Consider the following 24,405-nt stretch of genomic DNA (forward strand, 5'->3'; position numbering starts at 1 on the left):
ATAAAGAATAATATCACCTGCAAAGAGGGATAGTTTGACTTCTTCCTTCCCAATTTGTATCCCTTTAATTTCTTTTTCTTGCCTAATAGCTCTGGCTAAAACTGCCAGTACTATATTGAATAGCAGTGGTGAGAGTGGGTATCCCTCTCTGGTACCAGATCTCAGTGGAAATGCTTCCAACTTTTCCCCATTCAATAGGATGTTGGCTGTGGGTTTTTCATAGATTGCTTTGATTGTATTGAGGAATGTTCCTTCCATACCCAATTTGCTTAGAGTTTTCATCATGGAAAGATGTTGTATTTTATCAAATGCTTTCTCTGCATCTATGGAGATAATCATATGGTTTTTCTTCTGCAGTTTGTTAATGTGGTATATCACATTGATTGATTTGCAAATGTTGAACCATCCCTGCATACCAGGGATAAATTCCACAAGGTCTGAGTGGATGATCTTTCTGATGTGTTCTTGCATTCTATTGGCGAGAATTTTGTTGAGGATTTTTGCATCTATGTTCATCAGGGATATTGGCCTGTAATTCTCTTTCAATGCTGCATCTTTTTCCGGCTTAGGAATTAAGGTGATGCTGGCCTCAGATAAAGAATTTGGGAGGATTCCCTCTTTTTCAATTGTTCTGAATAGTTTGAGAAGAATTGGAGTTAGTTCTTCTTTAAATGTCTGGTAGAATTGAGCAGCGAATCCATCTGGTCCTGGGCTTTTCTTTTTTGGGAGGGCCTTTATTACTGATGCAGTTTCTGACTTGGTTATGGGTCTGTTTAGGTTTTCTATTTCTTCATGGTTCAATTTAGGTAGGTTGCATGTGTCCAGGAATCTATCCATTTCTGATAGATCTCCCTGTTTTCTGGCATACAAATCTTTGTAATAATTCCTGATGAATCTTTATTTCTGTGGTGTCTTGTTACATTCCCTTTTTCATCTCTGATTTTATTGATTTGGGTCTTTTCTCTTTTTTTTTAGTTAATTGGACCAATTGTGTGTCAATTTTGTTTATTTTTTCAAAAAACCAGCTGTTCCTTTTGATTATCTTTTGTAATGGGTTTTTGGATTCAATTCTGTTGATTTCTTCTCTAATTTTCATTATTTCTCTTCCCCTACTACTTTTGGTTCTTGTTTGCTACAGTTTTTCTAGATCCTTGAGATGCCTTGAAAGCTCATTTATTTGGTGCCTTTCCAATTTCTTGATGTAGGCACCTATTGCTAAAAACTTTCCTCTTAACACTGCTTTTGTCGTTTCCCATAAATTTTGATATGTTGTGTTGTTATCCTCATTTATTTCCAGAAAATTTTTTATTTCTCTTTTGATTTCTTCTGTGACCCACTTTTCATTCAGGAGCATGTTGTTCAGTCTCCCTGTGTTTGAATATATTCTAGGGATTCCTGAGTTGCTAATTCCCAGCTTCATTCCACTGTGGTCTGAGAAGATGCATGGTATGATTTCACATCTTTTGAATTTGCTTAGACTTGCTTTATGGCCTATTATGTGGTCCATCCTAGAGTAGGTTCCATGTACTGCTGAGAAGAGTTGAATTCTTCAAGTGTAGGATGAAAAGTTCTGTATATATCTGTTAGATCCATTTGAGCTAAAGTGTCGATTAAATCTGCTGTTTCCTTGTTGATCTCTGTCCAGTTGATCTGTCTATTTCTGAAAGTGGAGTATTGAAGTCCCCCAGTACTATTGTATTGGGGTCTAAGTCTCCCTTTAAGTCCCTTAACATATCTTTTAAATAAACCGGTGCCCTGTAATTAGCTGCATATATGTTTATAATAGTTACATTTTCCTATTGAATGGGACCCTTAATCATTATATAGTGCCCCTTTTTGTCTCTCTTAACATTTTTTGTGTTAAAGATTATTTTATCTGATATTAAGATGGCTACACCAGGTCTTTTTTGATTTCTGTAGGCATGGAATATAATTTTCCAACTTTTCACTTTCAGTTTGCATTTATCTTTGTTGGAAAGATGTGTTTCTTGTAAGCAGCAAATAGATGGGTTTTGTTCCTTAATCCGTTCAGCCAGTCTGTGCCTTTGAACTGGAGAATTGTGGCCTTTTATATTCAGTGTGACTATTAATAACTAATGATTTTGCCATGCCATTTTCCCAAATATATTTTCTAATATATGCTTTGAACTTCCTGTAATCTTTTACTGGGAGATTTTCTTCCTTACCTTTTTTCATATTGATGGCCATGTTTCTGTGTTTCTGTGTGTAACACATCTTTAAGCATCTTTTGCAGGGCTGTATGAATGGTGACAAATTCTTCCAATTTCTGTTTGCTATGAAAGGTCTTTATTTCACCTTCATTCTCAAATGAGAGCTTTGCAGGATATAATATTCTGGGCTGGCAGTTTTTTTCTCTTAGTACTTGGGCTAAATCTTGCCATTGCCTCCTAGTCTGTAGGGTTTCTGATGAGAAGTCTGCTGTGATTCTGATTTCAGATCCTCTGAGAGTAATCTGACATTTCTCTCTTGCACATTTTAGAATCTTTTCTTTATGTTTCACTTCGTTGAGTTTAATTACAATGTGTCATGCTGAGGATCTCCTTTGGTCATGATTTTGGGGGTTCTATGTGCTTCCTGTTCTTGGATTTCTCTTTCCTTCTCCATACCCCATAAGTTTTCTGCTAGTATTTCACTAAAAAGGCCTTCTAATCCTTTCTCTCTCTCCATGCCTTCAGGAACTCCTAGAACCCAAATGTTGGATTTTTTTTAACAGCATCCAGATTTCCAACAATATTTTAGATTTCTAATTTCCTCTTCTTTTCTTTGGTTTGACTGTATACTTTCCTGTGCTCTGTCTTCTAAGTCTGATATTCTTTCTTCTACTGCACTGATTCTGTTTTTCAGGCTCTCAAATGTGTTTTTCATTTGTTCTATTGAATTCTTCATTTCATTTTGGTTAATCTTCAATATCTCAATTTCATGTTCTACTAAATTCCTCATTTCATTTTGATTCCTCCTTAAGATTTCATTTTCACGAGAGAGATTTTCTGTCCTGTCCTGTATGGATTTCTGTAGTTCATGCATTTGTTTTTGTTAACTTCTAAATGTTCTTATCATAAATTTTTTGAAATCTTATCTTGCATTTCTTCTATCTCATCATCTTCTTAATCTTGTATTGGAGTGTCATGTTCATTTGGGAGCATCATGATGTCTTCCTTGTTCTTGTTTCCTCAGTTTTTGCATTTCTTGTTTAGCATTGTGGAGATATTCTTTGGTTTCTTCTCTTTTTTTCTTGCTGTGGTGGCTTTTCTAGTTATACTATGACTCTAGATTAAGTGGACTGTCTGGTTTCGTGAATCTCTAGAGGCTTGTGGTGGGTGTGGCCAGAGAGCTCTGTTCAGTTCTTCAGGGTTAAGGGTGTGCCAAAGGTGACACACCTAGGTTTGGTGTGGAAAATTTTCCCTCTCTCTCTCTCTTTTTTTTTCTTTTATTCAGAAGGGAAGTAATTCTGCTCAGCTGAGCTCTTCTTCTTAATGGCAATCAGTACCTGAGTGCTAGCCCCAGTAGGTATAAAAATATTTGTCCGCTCTGTCCCAAGGACCACACAAAGGATCTTTCCAGTCCTCAGTGTAAGCTCAGATTCCCCTGCAATGTCTCTCACCATGTAGCCAAAGCTGCCCGAATTTGTGGCATCTCCTACCAAGACTACTCACGTCTCAGCCACACTGTGAGTTCTCCCACACACCCTCAGTTTTTTTTTTTTTTTTTCACAGTCTCGGTTCATAAACTCCACACATTCACTAGGTCTTAGTCTCCTGTTATTTCTCCTCACCAGAGTCAGGGTTTCTGCTTGGCTGAGGGCAGGCACAGCCCTGAGCTGGCGCAGCGGTTACGTATGTCCAAAATGGCGCTTGCTCTATTGTCTTGCTCGCCTTTGTAAGGTGAGTGGAGAGAGAGAATCATGTCTGTACTGGTCCCTTTTATTTATTTTTTGCCTCCTCTAGTTAGGCTGGTGTACTTTCCCCGAGGCTTCAAGCCTCATTCCCTCTAGGCTCTTCCTGCCACTTTTCTGCCAGTGTCTTGGGCTACTGCGGTTTTGCCTCACTGCATTTTCCAGCGCTGGTGCATAGACTCAGCAGCTGGGGTCCCAAGCCGTGGGGCCCATGTCCTCCACGTAGGTCTACCCTGTCCCACTAATTCTGGAAGAGTTTCCTCTACAGTTTTTTCCCTAACCCTTCCCTGAGACTGCAGTATCTCCACTTTTATTAAACTATCTTTTCCTGGACTATCAGTGAGTTCCCTCCCTATTCTGCCATCTTAACTACTTAAAAATGTAAAAAAAAATTCTTACCTTGTTGATTATACAGTCTCAGATGGTGAGCAAGATTTGGCCTATAGGATTGCAAGACTCTGGCTTATAGAACACCAGACAGAACATTCGATTCAACATCATTTCAAAAACTTTGAATTCCTCTCTGCAATCTTCTTTTGAGTTAGCACTTGGATGGATATTGTTAGAGTGATTTATAAAATGTTACAAGAAGGGGACAACTAGCTGCTTGTCAGACTAACCGTATTAAACAGTAGGATCAGTGAGAGAGCATACATCCCTGTGTGCTCCAACCCAACAGTTGCTTGTCTGCAATCTTCCAAGAAAAGAAAAATCCATCAAGAAATACCACTCCAAGCATATTCTGAATCTAGCATTTGGATAGTGGCAGAAGGAAAGGCAAAAATTGTAGGCTCTGTTTTTATTCAAGTTTACAACACCCTTAAGGAAAGCAGTATGATGCAGTACTCAAACAAATAAAGTGAGTGGCTACAGAAAAAAGCAATCTACATACATATTCTTTTTTTTTTTTTTTTGACAGGCAGAGTAGACAGTGAGATAGAGAGACAGAGAGAAAGGTCTTCCTTTTGCTGTTGGTTCACCCTCCAATGGCCACCACGGCCGGCGCGCTGTGGCCAGAGCACCGCGCTGATCCGATGGCAGGAGCCAGGTACTTATCCTGGTCTCCCATGGGGTGCAGGACCCACTTGGGCCATCCTCCACTGCACTCCCTGGCCACAGCAGAGAGCTGGCCTGGAAGAGGGGCAACCGGGATAGAATCCGGCACCCGACTGGGACTAGAACCTGGTGTGCCGGCGCTGCAAGGCGGAGGATTAGCCTAATGAGCTGCGGAGACAGCTTGCATACATATTCTAAAGGCTGATAAACATCAAGCTGAAATGATTGGTAAATGCAGAGAAAAGGGATTCCAATAATGCCCACATGGTATCTATTTTTCAAATGTTATTGGATGGAAAATAAGAAAGATATAGAATCATCATGATGGTCTAATTAAGCAGAATTTCATATTATATTTTTTAAGTCCCTTCATTTCTCCAAAGGATTTTCTTTTGAACACTTGACATGGGTCTTGTCTTACAAAGTAAGCATGTCCAAGCATTTTTCCTTGTTTATCCTCAACTTTTTTCCTTTGGTTGGTTTGTCCCTTCTACAAATGTCTAAGAAAAATAAGCACAATACGTATTAGTTTGTTTTTCCATTTCTATAACAAAATAATTGAAGTTGGGTACATTGTAAAGAGAAGAGGTTTATTTAGCTCACATTTTTTGGAAGGTGGAAGTCCAAGCAACATTGTTCCCACCCTAGCAAGAACCCCTCTTTGACTGCATCACATTATGATGACAGATGATGACATCCCAGGGCAGGAGCTCCTGCAGGATTGAGAGGTATCACTTCAGACAGAGAACAGAAAGGGAAGGGCCAGTGCTGTTCTTTTATAATAACCCTCGCAGGAGTACTAATAATGTACCCATAATGTACCAATGCATATTTCCAATAAGTTATCTGCTATATATATATAAAGTAAAACAGAAAAAAACATTTATATGTTCACTGTTTATATTCACATAAAACAAGTTTCTATACTAATTCTAAGACAACTACTTCAGTTGTTTAAGTTAATATGTAAAAGTAGTTGGCTGTTTTTTAGTAATGTTACAGAATTGAATTTCCAGTCATTTTCTTTCAAATATTTATATGAAAAGAAAATATTTTAAATCATAAAGGCTTCTTAAACTTCTTACACACCAGAATTTAATTTAAAATGATTCAACATTTGCAAACCTCAAACCCATAATTGTAGGTTAAAAACACTAAAATGAAAATAGCATGGCCAATATGTACCATGCAACCAGTGTTGACCTTAATTTTTTGTTTGTTTATTTTAATATTTCTGATTTTCCTCTTCTTTTTCTGGCTGTTACATCTTTGTCTATTTAAGCTTACATTTAGCTATCCAACAGAGCATTTGATCTCATTTTGTCTTTTCTTCTTACCGCATATTTTCCTTGCTAGTTTATCAGATTCACAGCTATGACTTCAGTTACCATGTATATATGTGTGTGTATATATATATATACATATATATATATATATATGTAGATGACTTACAATGTATATTCTCAGCTCAGACTTCTCTGACCTGGAGAATTATTGCATACCTTGACATTTCTCTTGGATATCTGAAAAATGTCTAAGGATATCCCTTATGATTTATGTATAATTTCTAGAGAATACAGAATTGTTTTATGAAATTAAAAATTTTGAAAACCATTCTAGATCAATTCCTTTATTTTATTTGAAGTGGGGGGTTGGAGAGAGAGAGATATCTTCATTCTACTGGTTCACTTTCCAAATCCCCAACAGCTAGTCCTGGGCCAGACTTAGGCCAGGAGCCTAGAACTCAATCCCAGTCTCTACTTGTTGCCACTCCAGGGTGTGGATCAACAGGAAACTGCAACAAAGCCTGGGGTTGAATCCAGGCACTCCCCTATGGGATGTGGGTTTCTTAGCTAGCGTCTTTTTTTTATTTTTTAAAAGATTTATTTATTTGAGAGGCAGAATTATAGAGAGACGGCAGACAGGCAGACAGCGATCTTCCATCCGCTGCTTCACTCCCCGAAGCTGAACCTATCCAAAGTCAGGATCCAGGAGCTTCTTCTAGGTCTCCAATATGGGTGCAGAGACCCGAGTACTTGGGCCATCTTCCATTTCTTTCTCAGGCCATTAGCAGGGAGCTGTATTGGAAGTGGAGAAGCCAAGACAAACCAGCACCTACATGTGATGCAGGCACTGCAGGCAGAGGCTTAATCTACTATGCCACGGCACTGATCCCTTAGCTAGTATCTTCACATCTAGGCCAAATGTTCACACCCACAGGTGTATTTGAGTAATGTTCTCAACATATCACAAGTAACCAGAGCATTCAGGATCAGACTTCCCCTTTGATATGTTAGGAGAAACAAAAATATCCAGTTTTTTTTTTTTATTTTATAGAAAGCTTTTATTTAATAAATATAAATTTCATATGTACAACTTTTGGATTCAGTTATTCAGCCAATATGTAACCAAATGCATTATAAATGTCTTCGCTAGTCCAACAACCACAAATCGATACATCAAAACTTCTATAAAGTACCATAAGTAATTAAAATATGTAGATATAGAAAGTACAAATTAGAATTAGATTTACACTATAATCATATTTATATATCATGTAAATTCCCATCCTAAGGCTCTCTCACTTTATTTATCCTAGGCATAAATCCAGACAGAATTTGAATTAGTCCAGATCATTTATAATACATTATTTATAGCTTTTTATTGATGCTAAGTTATGCATTTGTGTCCAAAAAGCTTAACACTTCCTTTAGATTTATATGAAGCCAATATTTGAATATATAGAATGTTTTCATATTAAAAGTAATTTTTATTTTTTTATAGACTTGAATCAAAGGAGCCTTTCTTGTCTGTTGGGTGAGTATATTTCTAAATATTCTAAATATTAATTATTTAATTCAAGTTAAGAAGGTTCTTTGAGATCATATTTTCAGTCATTTAATCCCATATTCAAAATCATAACATATCATTGCATGCACTGTTGCTATCTTACGTTTTATAAAGTTATAAATAAAGTGTCTTCTGGAGTGTTTTGTCACCTCTCTAATTCAGCTAATGAATGTGTATGAAATCTTGCATCTTCTATAAAAGCAAAGCAAGGTAAATGATGATTACCCATATTCTCATTAGGTAAAAATATGCTCAAATTGACTTTAAAAAATGCTTTTTTCTTCTTACTGTTTGTTTAATTCTTTACTTAGTGTAGAGTTAATCTTATTAATCTAAAATAGCCTGAGAGTAGATCATTGTAAAAACTAAAGGAAGGAATAGAAAAGGAAGGAGGAGAGAGGGTGAGAGCATGGGTGGGAAAGTGGGTAAGGTGGAAAGTATTACTAAGTTCTTAAATCTGTATATATGAAATACATAAAATTTGTTCACCTAAAAAAAATTTAAAAATTGCTCTGATGGGACTGGTGTTGTGGCATAATGGGTGATGCTGTTGCCTGTGATGCCAGCATCCCATGTGGGTGCCGGTTCATGTCCCAGCTGCTCAGCTTCCAATCCAGCTCCTTGCTAATGATCCTGGGAAAGCATCAAAAGATGGCCCAAGTCTTTCGACCCTTACACGCACATGAGAGATCTGGATGAAGCTCTTGGCTCCTGGCTTCAGTCTGACTTAGCCCTGGCCATTGTGGCTGCTGTTTGAGGAGTGAACCAGCAGATGAAAGGTCTCTCTATTTCTCCCTCTCTCTCTGTAACTCTGCCTTTCAAATAAACAAAATAAATATTTTTACAAAATTGCTCTAAGCCACAGTTTCACTTTTCCTAGTCTCTCTAACCATTTTTTTAAATTTAACTCCTATTGTGAAATTTGACACATATAAAGGAATGTACATAAATAGAACCTAACAAGTTATTACAAAAGGAACATGTAACTGTCATCCAAGTCCAGAAACATAAATTACTTAAATGTAACTGTAGCAACTTACAATTTATTGATAAGGGAACAAATAGCCACTGTATACCTTGATGCTGTCAGCACCCACAACCACTTCCAACCCACCCCTTCACTTACAGATAGAAATCTAATGCTTAATTTTTATGAAAATCTCATCTCAGAACTTGTTATTTTTATAGGCTTATTATACCTATGTATGTATCTCCAAGCAATATTGTTTATTATGGTCTCATTTTGAATGAATTGATACAGTACATATTCTCCCTGGGCTTTTTCATTCACAATCATATTTCTAAGAATCAGTCCGTGTTGCTTAGGTAGAGGTGATTTGTTCACTTCTATTGTGAAATACTATTTCTTTGTATGAATACAAGCCACAATTTATTCAGCCAGTCTAAGTTGTGTTAATGGATATTTAGATGAGTCGAATTTGACTCAAAATGCTGCTAAAATATTTTTGTACATGTTTTTAGGTGCACAGGGGCCCATATTTCTGGTGGCTATAAATTTAGAAGTAGAATTTCTGAGTCTTACTGTACAGAAATCTTTACCTTTGCTGGATAAGGCCAAAATGCCTTCCAAATGGTTGTAACAATTTACACACTCCCAGCAGCGTGCGGGAACCCCTGCTGTCCCCCAGCCACCCATTTTTTTTTTTTATTTTCTTTCTTTTTAAAATATTCTTTCCAGTGTTTCTTCCTTCTCCCTCTCTAAAGTTGTCTTCAAAATCTGCATGTATCTTTTCCTTTTCTTTCATTTCACTTTTATTCCTCCAGTTCACTCAAACTGCTTTTCTGAATGTGAAAATTGAGGAGCCCTAGGCATATTGAGCTAAGACTAAAGATTACTCTGCTGATGCCTATTGTTCTGAATTGTACTTCATGCCCTAATAACAATACATTATGTACTTGTTTTCAGGCATTCAGAAATAACTAATAGTCGGCAGTAATTGTTTTGTCTGGTCGGTGAAACAGTCTATTACCGAACATTCAAATGTTTCATGAAGGGATTTTAGCATTCTTAGCATTACGGTTGATATCACCAAGAATCAAAACCATTGAAAGATGTGATCTTTAGCTTAGAGGAAATCATGTTACATTTGATGAGAAATAGATAATCATATAGGCAACCACCACACTCATGCTTCGTGACCAGAAATATGGGATGAGGTCAGATTTTAAATGATAAGGTCAATTTTCTTTTATTATTTTGTCCATGACCTTTGAAGACTTCTTTCACTCATTGAGCACATGGTTTCCAATTCCCTTCTGTGCCTCATAAAAGCATTTCAGAAAGTCATATGAATCATAACCATGATAATTGTTAGGAAAGGTGGAAGAGAAAAATGGAGTATATGCCTCCATAGGAGAACTCATGAAAAAAAGAAAGGTCAAGTTGGTCTGGTCCAAAAACCTTTGCAGAGCATAAATAATCCTTCATTTTCAATACATATGTTTCTGCCCTTGAGTCAAAAGAGCTGAAATAGCTTCTTTTCATGTCTCGCTTAGTCCAGTTTCTCTGCATCCTTTTCTGTACTCCAGACGACTCTGCTATGGAATCCACTTTTTATTGCATACCTCTGTTGTGCAAGAGCAGATCCCAAGTAATCTTTGTCTGAAACCTATTAGGAATTTAGCACTCAATATTAAAGCCCTGAGAAAACCTTTCTGAAAATCAAAAAACATCATGTGTAACTCAGCAAATGCTCAAAGTGGGAAAATTGGGATGGCACCACTAAAATACTGCTGTTCTTTCTATGTGTCTTAAAAGCAAAGTGAGGTGAATCATGCTTCTCAAATAGTTTGTGCTAACTGGGTATTTTAATTTATAGCTGTCTCTATTCTCCTTCAAGAAATTTGTTTTAAATAAAAATTATCCAAAGTTGTGTCTGAATATGCCTCCTGACCATGTTAAGTAAGATGATAGGTGGAAGTGTACATAGTGGACACATAAAAGCCCATCAGTCACCACTGAATTCCGTGGAAGGAACTGTACTTTGCATTTACAACTTTTAATTTCTAGTAACATGCCATCGGGAATCAATGCATGGTCTATGATCTCTGGTCTTAGTTGGCACTTGAATATATAGCATTGCATTTGTCCACTGCATACCTCACTTACATTAATTCCAGTTCTATGTTCAATAAAAAAGTGTGAATTATATTCATAGTAAGTCACTGTTATATATTGCATTCTTCAGTACATTGCCTGCCAGTGTCTTAAATTAAAATTTGTTAATATGTGCTTCTATAAGTTGGTTCACCCTCATAGCTTCTGGCACTTAAAAGCTAGCTTTATTAGTTTAAGCAATTACTTAAACTCCCAAACTTCAGGTTCTTATTTGTGAAATAAAGAGTATATGAAATTATATAGATCAAGGATTTAGTTCTGTCTCAGCATATAAGAATTGCTCATAAGTATTAGCTACTATTAAAGTTCTAAAGATATATTCATGTATAATTCTGTAATAACTCAATCACAGAGCTCTGAAATCACTTAGAGACTAAAGCTGCCTTTTTACAGGCAATAATATGTGTTACACATGGAAACTGAAATATTTCATAATAATGGAAAGAAAAAATGAAAATTGTGATGGAAAGAGCTATAAAACAAAACGAGACCTATATTATTTTAGATTTAATTATGAACACTAATAATTGTCATTTAAATTTTTAAATAGAAATATTGATACATTTTAATGTGCATTTTTTTGAAAGATTTATTTATTTACTTGAAAGTCAGAATTACACAGAGAGAGAAGGAGAGGCAGAGAGAAACTTCTATCTGCTGGTTCACTCCACAGTTAGCCACAATGGCCGGAGCTGAGCCAATCTGAAGCCAGGATCCAGGAGCTTCTTCCAGGTCTCCCACGCGGGTGCAGAGGTCCAAGGACTTGGGCCATCTTCCACTGCTTTTCCAGGTCATAGCAGAGAGCTGGATAGGAAGCAGAGCAGCCAGGCTCATATTAGGTGCCAGCACTGCAGGCAGCAGCTTTACCCACTATGCCATAGCGCCGGTCCCCTACATTTCTTCTTAATACATGATTAGGGATCCAAATTTCCACTTCATAAAATGTTCCACACTAATGATGAAATAAAATGTTTTAAATATTACAATATAAGCACTATAAGAATATATCAGCAGCAAATATTTGTCAAACAGAATTATCACATAAAAATATTTGCTTTCTGAGAAAGAGCATAATAAAAGAAATTGAATGGAAAGTCAGATCTTAGATCTTCAGCGATATATATAATACAAGAAAAACTTTCCTTCATTTGCATCAGGGAATGATTTAAAAATTATGTGATAAGGAAAAATTTTAAAAAACTATTAAATTCTTTCTGCTTGACAATGTAATTTCCCTACAATGTACCTACATCAATAGAAGCAATGTATTCCCAATGCTGCCCAGACCTGGGAACCACCGTCTAAATTGCTTTTTCTCCCTCCTCCATATTCCCCATGCATACGTACACAGATTGTTCTCAGAGACACGTAAGTTCTCTAGAATACCTTCAGAAAATCCTGGAAATGCAATTTCAGACAGCCCTCTCCTGTTTTGGTTGCATACGGCAGGGGTGGCTACATTGATCTAGAGTCCTGTTAGGGTTTATCTGTGAGTGACCAGGATAGATGCAAAAATTTCAAAAGGTGAGCCACAGAAGTAAAAAATTTGCCTGTGCTAAGTTGCATAAAAATGCATTCTGATGTCCTGCATAAAGCTAAGGTTGTAACTACATTAAATTATAAAATTTGAAATATGAAATAATATAAATATTAAATATTTAATGTCTGTTTATTCACTGTTAATAAGATATCTTGTTTTAAATTGTTATAAATGTATTCCTATATAAGCATGTTATTTATATACTCAAGTACATAAATTTTTATTAATATGTCAAAATATTAATTATATATTATAAACTAAATTAAAAGTCTTGCCTAGATCACTCACCAAATGTTAAAAATAAGCTGAGCACCTTAATTTTTAGAGTGAGGCCTAGAATTGTGCACTAAAGGAATACTACGAGGTGGATATTCTGATTCTCTATGCATTACATCTTAGAACAGTTAACAAAACTGGTGGTAAATACTTCCTTTTATGTAATGTCAGATAAATTCTGATTTATCTCAATTAAGATATAAACCTTAAGTTAAAACTTGCCTTGCCTTGGATAACCTTTTGTGGCTTTTTAATAAAAAATACAGTGAGGGAGAAATGAAGATCCTTTTCATCTGAAGTTTGAGATTCCCGTTGTAAAAGGACATGTCAAGACAATGCATGAGTTCCCCTCAAGGGCAGGCACAGGGAGTGTTGACTTTGCCGACCCCGAGCCACTTTCAAAATACACTCAAGACACGGAATGAAAATTTGCCTGTGATTTATTTCTTCTGAGTGTTTCAGCATGAATTTGACCTTTTTTAAGAGATGAGTTTTCATAGAGAAACTTGCATTTTAGAATTGAAACTTTGATGTACACTAATTTTTCTGTGATAAGGTTTTTCATGAGTAGCTTTAATATAAGGATGATTATTATATGCTATGTTTTTCAGGTTTTTTTCATCATATCAGGACAATTTAGATAATTCAGAACAATTTACTTTTAAAGATTCATTTGAGAGTCAAAGACAGTCAGACACAGAGAGAGCTCCCCAAATGATAGCAATGGCTAGGGCCAAAGCTGAGAGCCAGGAACACAATGCCAGTGCAACAATCAGTTATATTTTAAAGTGGATAGATTTTGAAGAACTCAGACATTAACAAAGCAGTTACATTTAACTAAACATACTTCACTAAATAACTGCACATACTAGATAAGTGTTGCTTAGCTCCAGTAAAATTGAGGCTTATAGTTTCAAAATAATATACTGAGTTTGACATTAAGCTTGTGATAGGCCAATGTGGCTCATTTTGTAGCATGTAACACATATAAAATAAATAAAAAAGAAAAATGACACAAATATAGCATCTAAACTTTAAAAATGAAAATAAGATAAAATAAATAAATATGAGGTTTTTCAATAACCATGAAGGTGACCAGAATCCAAACACTTGACCTACCACCACTGCCTCCCATGATCTGCACTGGCAATAAAGTGGAGTCAAGAGCCAGAGCCGAGAATCAGACCCAGGCCCTCTGATGTAGGATAGGGGCATCTTAACAAACAGACTAAGCACTGTTTCTAGCCCAGAACAATTTAAGTGTTATATTGGTAAATCTCAGAATATGCTATTTCCCATTATTGGGTGGGAGAGCTTCAAGAATATATCAAAGGTTTACAAGTACTGGAATTATTGATATTGTGTTTGTTTTTATTGAGGTATTGGCTCTACAAGTGAGCTGATCATAGCCCAGCCTAGCCAGGATCTCTTAAGTCCCCTGAGATAAATGAGATTTATTCTTCTATGTCCAATCAAGAAGGAGTGAACACTGTTGAGGAGGCAATGTACTCCCTGTATTCCAAACTGACCCTCATAATAGCTCACTGCTGTATTTGGTTAAATCATTTCTTGGGGGAATATTTTCCCCCTATGCTTCCAGTATTGAAACTGAATTTGGATCTTCAGCATATTTTTGCTGTAAGGAAACTTTATACAATCTTGAAATTCTTATTAGGTTTAAGATTCCCATTGCTTTTCTTTTATCCTGTTTTATCAGGAGACTTTATATTTAGACACAAATACTATATACGTTATACTATTAGCCACCTGCTATAAGAACCCAAATTCTATCATTTGATTTCCTTAGTTTAAATCCCATTCTGTCACTTCCTAGCTAGGTGGCTTGGACGATTTAGGTATTTTCTCTGAGCCTTCCTTTTCTCAGCTGAGATCATACTCAAAGTGCTTATAGTGTGGGGCCGGCGCTGTGGCTCACTTGGTTAATCCTCCCCCTGCAGCACCAGCATCCCATATGGGTACCGGGTTCTAGTCCTGGTTGCTTCTCTTCCAGTCCAGCTCTCTGCTGTGGCCCGGGAAGGCAGTGGAGGATGGCCCAGGTGCTTGGATCCCTGAATCCGCATGGAAGACCAGGAAGAAGCACCTGGCTCCTGGCTTCGGATCAGCGCAGCACCAGCTGTGGCAGCCATTTGTGGGGTGAACTAATGGAGGGAAGACCTTTCTCTCTGTCTCTCACTGTCCATAACTCTACCTGTCAAATAAATTTAAAAAAAAATCACAAAGTACTTATGGTAGTATCCACTGCATAGTAAAAAAGGATATGATATCAGTTATTAATTTATTAAATTTCATTATAAATATTTTCTAAACAGATAAATTCCACTGAAACACAGAAATTCCAATTAATTGAATCCAAAATCCTAAATATCCTAGAAGGCTGGTAATAGAATTAAACAAAGGAGAATTAAATTTTCGGAAGAACATGAAATTCAGCACTGGAGTTAAGAACTGAATTTCTGGGGAAGATCTTTGTAGAAAATATCCTCCCAAAAAATAAATAGCAGAATGAAGGCAGATTTACTAAAATAGCGAGATTAACATTAAAACTTTATTAACGGGCTGGCGCCACGGCTCACTAGGCTAATCCTCCGCCTTGAGGCGCCAGCACACCGGGTTCTAGTCCTGGTCGGGGCGCCAGATTCTGTCCCAGTTGGCCCTCTTCCAGGCCAGCTCTCTGCTATGGCCAGGGAGTGCAGTGGAGGATGGCCCAAGTGCTTGGGCCCTGTACCCCATGGGAGACCAGGAGAAGTACCTGGCTCCTGCCTTCGGATCAGCGCAGTGCGCAGACTGCAGCGTGCCGTCCGTGGCAGGCATTGGAGGGTGAACCAACAGCAAAGGAAGACCTTTCTCTCTGTCTCTCTCTCTCACTATCCACTCTGCCTGTCAAAAAAACTTTATTAACAGGAGTATGAGAAAAAGCAATACTAGTTTACCAGTGGTTGGCAGTAGGTTTTTTTGTTTGTTTGTTTGTTTGTTTGTTTTAGCTGAAAGGCAGAATAGCGGAGAGAGTGAGATACAGAATTTCAGAGAGACATAGAGGTCTTCCATCTACTGGTTCACTCTCCAAATGGCACAAAGACCAGGGCTAGGACTGGCTGCAGCCGAGAGCTTCTTACAGGTCTCATACATGGATGGCAGGGTCCAAGCACTTGTGCCATTTTCCACTGCTTATTAGGCACATTAGCAGGGAACTGGATCGGAAGTGGAGCAGCTGGGACAAAAACTGGTACCCATATGGGATGCAGTCATTGCAGTCAGCAGCTTAACCTGCTATACCACACGCCAGTCCTGGCAATAGAGTTTTAAAAGGTAAAAGCATAATTATATGAATGTTTTCAAGTGATCTGTGTCTATCATTCATTTAGGAAGTAAAAGAATCTTTTAATTTAGGAATTAAGAATTTAAAGAAATTGGCCAGATTGTCTGAAAAACTTTCAAGACAAAAGTAAAATCTGAGTGCATCTCACTATAAGTTAAGACTTCACTAGAGAGGTATTAAGAATGGCATTCCTGGTTGAAGAGTTGGGTGAGTGGAAGCAGAGAGAAAGTACTGTACCAAGCATATCAGATGTCCTAGTCCAGCAGGCATGAAAGGTTCCTGAAAAGACTGGGAGAGACAAGGTTGGCAAATCAAAGTGAGGTACATATTAAGAAATTGTGCTCATGCAAGGAACTTACTCTACCTTTCATGGATGAAGTGGAGCCATTGGTCAGTGTATACTTATCTGCTGGTGGTCTTTTTTTGTTTGTTTTCAACTGAAGAGCGTTGTTATACAAAGTGAGGTCATAGAAGAACAACTTAGCTGCTGCAATGCTTCAGAGGTGACTTGAAGAGGGGCAAGACATGAAAGAATAAGAATGGATAGGAAATGCCTGGTGAAATAGATTTTCTTTAGGTTTATCAGAACCAGTAAGTGATTGAGTGATGTCTTAAAAGATATGTTGACTGGACCCAGTAGGATCATGGTGACTGTATGACAAGCTAAAATCCAGGTTCAGAATAGATACTATTGTAAGGTTAATGAGAAACTATCTCCAAGCTTTTCATATGATCATATGATGTCATAGAATAACTAGTGGCCAATTCAGTAAGGGCCTTTTGATGGTGTAGTTTCAATTTTCTCTATATCTCCTCGTGGAAAAAGCAATAAGGGGATGAACCAGTTTTCCTCTTTTAAAAATCCATTTTTATTATTATTTTTAGACTCAAACAATGCTATACAAAATTAATGACTTCTTTAACAACTACGTTTGCTTCATTTTTTTCCCAAGGCCCTTCAGCTACATCTCTGGAGGGCATACAAAGTTTCCACAGGACTATTTTTGTAATCTAAAGCAGTTGTGCCTTCAGGCCTGATGCTACAACTGTAATTTTAATTTATCAACCTGCCACTCAGTGAAATGCTGTAAAAACATTTGAAAGCTTAAACCCATCATTTATTTCTGCACCTGTCAATGACAGTCTTCTGTACTTGTCAAAATCATTTAAACTGTGCTATGATGGCATATACAATATCACCAAATAAATTGGGTAATCAATCATGTATGTGCATATTTTGACAGTGCCACTGAGTGCATATGGGCTTCAGGACGCATTTTTAAAATGCAGGAGCTCATTGCTCTTCAATAATAAAATACAGTGGAGTCATCAGAAAGAGTCTTCCTCAGTCCTTACAAATAAAAAATGTCTTAGGAAATAGAGGAGCTGATTGTGACTAAAATGGCTTTTATTTCTTCAGTGAAATGTTCTCCTCAGGGAATAGGAAGTAATTGCAGATTATAGCAAGCAGGAATATAGTGTTACATGGAGGGAAGAAAATGCATAGGATCATTAAATAGATTTATTTAAGTTCTGCTTATGAAGAAAGCATTGGTGCAGTACTTTATAGCTGATGATATTTCAAAAGAGTGTTATCAGCACTTCCACCACTATCTAGTTTGTTCATATAATAAAGTGTCACATTAAGCCTAATGTCTCAATTCATATCAGTTTTACTTTGAGAATTGGTATCATTATATATCATAGGCAACCTTACCCCCCAAAAATTTGGATGAGATCTTTAATCATAATAACTTAAAGCATTTAAATCAATCTAGCATATTATGTATATGTTTATGCATGTACAAATATATATAATATATATTTTTACATATGGAGAGAGAGACCTTATCCAATCAAACAAAATATGTATCTATTTAAGATAAAACATTGTTAAGTAGTATTAGCTAATAATCTGTGTTCTCTAAATTCTTGGTTATGGCAATGTTCACCACTTCATTATTTTAAGAAGGCAATTCTTATAAGAAACAATTGAAACATATGGATGATTTATGACCACTATATATCTCACAATTCTCAATTAACCAAACTAATTTATAAATATAAGATTCCACACAGACATAAATAAATAAATAAGTTAATTTGATATATATAGGTCTCACTCAGGATAAGAAGTAACCTTAAAGAATATTATGGAATCAAATATAAACTATCAAAACTTTAGAGATGTTATTAATTTATTTTTTTAATTTATTTAATAATTTACTTGAAAGAGTTACACACACACACACACACAGAGAGAGAGAGAGAGAGAGAGAGAGAGAGAGGTCTTCCATCTGCTGGTTCACTCCCCAGATGCCTGCAATGGTCGGAGCTATGCCAATCCGAAGCCAAGAGCCAGGAGCTTCTTCGGGGTCTCCCACATGGATGCAGGGGCCCAAGGACTTGGGCCATCTTCTACTGCTTTCCCCGGGCCATAGCAGAGAGCTGGATGGGAAGTGGAGCAGTGAGGACTAGAACTGGCACCCATACGGGATGCTGGTGCTTCAGGCCAGGGCGTTAACCCGTTGTGCCACAGCACCAGCCCCTGAGGTGTTATTAACTTATACAACTACCATTGTTTGCTTATGGTACCAGCAATGTTTTTAAGGAACATGATTTCTTTAGTGTCAAGCTATATTGAAAAAGGTGGCCAGCGCCGCGGCTCACTAGGCTAATCCTCTGCCTGAGGTGCCAGCACACCAGGTTCTAGTCTGGGGCGGGGCACTGGATTCTGTCCCGGTTGCTCCTCTTCCAGGCCAGCTCTCTGCTGTGGCCAGGGAGTACAGTGGAGGATGGCCCAAGTGCTTGGGCCCTGCACCCGCATAGGAGACCAGGAGAAGCACCTGGCTCCTGCCTTCGGGTCAGCATGGTGCACCGACCACAGCGCACCGGCCGCGGCGGCCATTGGAGGGTGAACCAACGGCAAAAAGAAGACCTTTCTCTCTGTCTCTCTCTCTCACTGTCCACTCTGCCTGTCAAAAAAAAAAAAAAAAAGATAATCATGTGTAGCAGTCCTCAAAATGTTCATGAAAAGTGGAATTAAAAGATAATGTGTGTTGGGGCCAGCATTGTATTACAGCGAGCTAAGCGGTCACCTGCAACCCTGGTATCCCATATTACAGTGCTGATTCAAGTCCCAGCTGCTCTCCTGCCAATCTAGCTCCCTGTTAATGCGCTTGGGAAAGCAGTGGAGGATGACTTGCACATTGGTGATCCAGATTCAACTCCAGCCCCTGGCTTCAGGCTGACCCAGCCCTGGATTTTTGAGGGAATTTGTCGAGTGAACCAGAGGATGGAAAAATCTCTGTCTCTTTCTCTCTCTAATCACTCTGCCTTTCAAATAAACAAATAGTGCTTTTCATATACCTTTTGAAGCCCCTTTCATACACTCCTCCTCCTCCTCCTCCTCCATATTCTATGGAATACATCTTCAGGCTATGTTGACACTGTGTAAACATCATAGAATGTGCTTACATAAACCAAAATGGTATAGGTCAGTCACTCAATTTGACCTGTAAATTGAACATAGTAAATGCTGCCTATGCAATACAGCATACTGTTTCACATTAAACTTTTTAAAATGTTGGAAAACTTCAGGGGCCGGCACTGTGGCATACTAGGTTAATCCTCCGCCTGCAGCACCGGCATCCTGTATGGGTGCGGGTTCCAGCCCCAGTTGCTCCTCTTCCAGTCCAGCTCTCTGCTGTGGCCCAGGAAGGCAATGGAGGATGGCCCAAGTGCTTGGGCCCCTACACCTGCATGGGAGACCAGGAGGAAGCACCTGGTTCCTGGCTTCAGATCGGCATAGTTGCGGCCATTTGGGGAGTGAACCAACCAAAGGAAGACCTTTCTCTCTGTCTCTCTTTCTCACTGTCTGTAACTCTACCTGTCAAATAAATAAATAAATAAAATCTTTAATAAAAGGAAAATATTAGAAAACTTCAAAAGTAGATAAAAGCTGTAGTATAATAAATACATGGACTAATAACTATCCTTTATTATTTTCAAGTATTATTCACTGTACCTAATTATGTAGGCTATACTTTCATATGATTGTCATCACAATAGATTTACAGCAACATCATGACAAATATGTGAGTAATGCATTTTACTGTGATATTAAAAGCCTAAATGTCACCAGATGATAGGATTTTTTTTCAGTTCCATTGTAATGCTATGGAATTATTGTTGTATATATGGTGTATCATTGACTGAAATGTCATGGTATAAATCATGGCTATAGTCTGACTGATGAAAGACATTTGTTGAATGTATACATGAAAAAGTAGAGATGCTGGCTAAAATTACAAATGCCATACGTAGAAATACTACATGAAGAGAATGCTATAGATTCAATTTAAAATAAGGTTTTTTGAAATCAGTCCAGAAAACACTTGCTCACTAGAAAGAAATAAGATGCAAAATAAAGTACTTCGATTTCACTCATTTAAATACCTTCAATTCACCTCAAAGGAAAGAAGTCTACATTTACTTAACAAGAATAAATTCCTAAATTCCTTCTCTCTCTCTCTCTCTCTCTCCCTCTCTCTCTCTCTCTCTCTCTCTTTATTATCTTTAAGAGTTAACTCATGTGGCCAGTACTGTGGCACAGTAGGTTAAGCTTCTGTCTGTGGCACTGGCATCCCATATGGACATGGGTTCATGTCCTGGCTGCTTCACTTTCAATCCAGCTCCCTGCTGTTGGCCTGGGAAAGCAATAAAGATGGCCTAAGTGCTTGGGCCCCAGCATCCACTTTGGAGACCCCAAAGAAGCTCCTGGTTCCTATCTTATGATCAGCCCAGCTCTAGCCATTGTGGCCACTTGGGGAATGAACCAGCAAATGGAAGATCTCTCTAACTCTGTCTCTCCCTTTCTCTGTCTGTAACTCTTCCTCTCAGATAAATAAATATTTAAATATATATATATATATATATATATATAATGCACACATTTCAGAATGTTTCTGGAAAGTGAAATTAAAAGAACAATTTATTTTAGTACAAAAAATTTTTCATGTCCATACATAGTTTTTTCATCATACAGATTTTTCATGAACTTTTTGGAGTATTCTCATACTTTAAGCTGAATTTCCAAATGAATCATACCTGATTATGAGAATAAATTCCTAATAGTATAAAAATCATTCCTCTTAAAGGGTTCAAAGTATTGATTATCCTTTTTTTGTGTTGGCTTGTGAGCCATTACTGATTCTCATGTAGACAAAACCTATGTCATCACTCTTTTGATACTGAGAAACTGAGATTCAGAGATATGATGGCATCTCTATAAAAACACACTGAATATTGGTAGTGGAACAGAGCCCACCCTGAGGCTTTTGCTTAAAACACCAGGATTTTCCTGCATCTAACACTTCTTACTCTTTTCACAGTTTCATAGTCACATGAATCATCACAAATATCTAAACAATAGCATTAATTATTCAGGAAAATGATCACATGTGTAAGACGTTATTTATTGCTTTTAGAGGCATTGTGAACCTCACATTTGCATTATAAACGTGCTAGCAAAAGTTTTTAAATCTTATGTTCCAATTACATTCTGTTCATCCAGAGAAGAATGGTTGATCTTTATTTCATCAATCTCAAAATGTGACCTTTTCAACACTCTTAATGACATTTTCAAAGTATAGAAATACTTTTTTATTCAAACGGATTTTCTACTTAACTCTGCAGAACAAATCAGTTATTACAGTATAATCAATAGCTGCCAAACATCAGCAAATGCTGGGCATCACTTACACATTAAATGCTTATCAGGGAAAAAAGTGCATCAAGTGACTATTTTAGCATGCCAGCTAAGGTAGATATTAAAAGAAGTCAACCCTCAAATGTTTCATGTTTTTAGAAACCTTATGCTTACCTCTGTGAAATTTTTACCAGATCCCATTCAAAACGTATCATCAGAAGCTGCAGCCCACGATCAACTTCAAAATGAAATAATCTGCCTGTGGTTTGATGTAATGGTAGACAACCCTCGACTGCAGTTTCCCTTTAGCTTCGATGAAAAGCATATAAAAGATGAAACACTTGACGAGACATTTCTTCCAGACATGGCTAAATTATCATATCATGCAGGCAGTATTTCAGTGAAGTGTGCATTATAGCCCAATTGGATACTAAAATTTTGAAAGCTTTTTAAAAAGTGAGGCTGTCTAGAGAAGCTATTTTAAAGACTTGTTCTGTATATCACAGGCCTTTGATTATCCACATTAATCTCAGTGGGCTGTGGCAGGCTAAGTACTCCAAATTCCCATGTAGGGCTGCCAGGTCACCTATTAGGGGGCTGTCAAACAAATTAAAACATTCATTCCTAATTTTATTCATTGATTTATTTGCAAGACAGAGATAGAGAACATCCATGGCCACTGGTTCTCTCCCCAAATGCCCACAGTGATCAAGACTGGGCCAGGTAGAAACTGGGAACTGAGAACTCAATCCAAGTCAGTCATGTGGCTGGCAGGGACTCAAGTACTTGAACCATCACCTGCTTCCTCCCAGAGTGTGCATTAACAGGAAACTGGAGTCAGGAGCCAGAGGCAAGCATCAATCACAGGAATATAGATATGGAATGTGGACCTCCCAACTGGTGTGTTAAACACTAGACCAAACCCCTGCCCCCTTTCTTCATTTTCTTAAGTTGTGTGTGTGTGTGTGTGTGTGTGTGTGTTTGACAGGCAGAGTGGACAGTGAGAGAGAGAGAGACAGAGAGAAAGGTCTTCCTTTGTCGTTGGTTCACCCTCCAATGGCCACCGCGGCTGGCGTGCTGCGGCCGGCACACCGCGCTGATTCGATGGCAGGAGCCAGGTACTTATCCTGGTCTCCCATGGGGTGCAGGGCCCAAGCACTTGGGCCATCCTCCACTGCACTCCCTGGCCACAGCAGAGAGCTGGCCTGGAGGAGGGGCAACCGGGACAGAATTCAGCGCCCCGACCGGGACTAGAACCCGGTGTGCCGGCGCCGCAAGGTGGAAGATTAGCCTAGTGAGCCGCGGCGCCGGCCAAGTTGGGTGTTTTGATTTGAAGATATTGAGGAAGGATTTAATAGTATTTCTGCCCTTTGTACAATGAGCAGCTGTCCAATTTCATTAACTTTATCAATTCATTATGTGAAGGGCACTGCATGTGTAAAATATTATGTGATAATGTCAACTGCTGTTCCCAACTAGCCTACTAGACAGGGATAGTTTCCTATTAAATACCGAGCTTTCTTTCCATATTACAAAGATCACAGCATCAAATCATTCCTGGATAGTTTAGTAATTTAGGCATTTACTTTTGACAGTGTCAGATGAGTGATGTTGCCAAAATTATTTATACTTAAATATCTAATATATTGAAAAAACTCTGAAGGTCACAGTACTTTTGAGAGTACTATTAATTGCTTAAAATTTTACCCTCTAAAATCTAAATCAGAAGTTAAAACCCAGAAGTAGATGTTACAATGCCATAATGTTACATTTCTAACTTGGATTTCTATTTTTATTTCTGGATATTAATTCAGATATATTAGATGGAATTTATTTAGTACTAAATAATGTTTATGTCATATTAGATACAAAACAAAATGCAAAGGTGTACTAGAACAGTACTTCTCATAATGAGTTCAATAAAACAGGTCCAGTCAATGCTTCTTTTTTTTTAATTCATTACAAGTATAAAAAGTAAGAGTAAGCATTTAGAGGCAAGCATTTGGCCTAGTAATTGGGATGTTCATACCCCACATCCAAGTAATTGAGTTCTGTTCCCAGCTCTGGCTCTGATTCCAGCTCCCTGCTAATGGGAACCCTGGGAGGTAGCAGTGATCTCTTACTCAAGCAGTAGAGGTTCCTATCATCCACATGGGCGATCTGGATAAAGCCCCTGACTCCTGGCTTCAGCCCAACTCAGTCCTGGCTATTAGGAAGAGGACCAAAATTTGAGGAGTAAGAATTTTAAAATTTCTGTAGAATTTTGATACTGTATGGTTTTATATAAAAGTATCAGACTGTGATGGAACTGGGAGTACTTTAAACAAAAAATAAAAGTCTGGCCACTCATCATAATAAATTCAGAATCCTTAGACAAGACAAAGTCTTTGCCTTCAAGGAAGTTAATGTAATGAAGAGGATATAATATGCTGGTTTCTATTATATAAGGCATTGGTGGGAAACTCTAATCTGATAGAAAGGAAAAATTGAAGAGAAATTTATAACGTAAGGGATTATTTGGTGACTCTTAAAAGAAAGATAAGAGGGGCTGGTGTTTGGCGTACTAGTTAAGATGGCACATAGC

The 24,405-nt window shown here is 37.7% G+C and overlaps 1 protein-coding gene across 9 annotated transcripts in view; it reads left to right on the plus strand.

Annotated features, from left to right (window-relative positions):
* RALYL (RALY RNA binding protein like) overlaps nucleotides 1–24,405 on the plus strand; it is an 837,272-nt gene that overhangs the window by 685,271 nt on the left and 127,596 nt on the right. For all 9 annotated transcript variants that reach the window (XM_017341419.4, XM_089335473.1, XM_017341418.4 and 6 more), the window contains one exon: nucleotides 7,754–7,786. In XM_017341419.4, coding sequence (XP_017196908.1) covers nucleotides 7,754–7,786 — 33 coding nt within the window. The remainder of the gene's footprint in view (nucleotides 1–7,753; nucleotides 7,787–24,405) is intronic.

The sequence above is a fragment of the Oryctolagus cuniculus genome, chromosome 6, assembly GCF_051225735.1.
Source record: "Oryctolagus cuniculus isolate XC-2025 breed Fujian yellow rabbit chromosome 6, ASM5122573v1, whole genome shotgun sequence".
NCBI classification, from domain to species: domain Eukaryota; kingdom Metazoa; phylum Chordata; class Mammalia; order Lagomorpha; family Leporidae; genus Oryctolagus; species Oryctolagus cuniculus.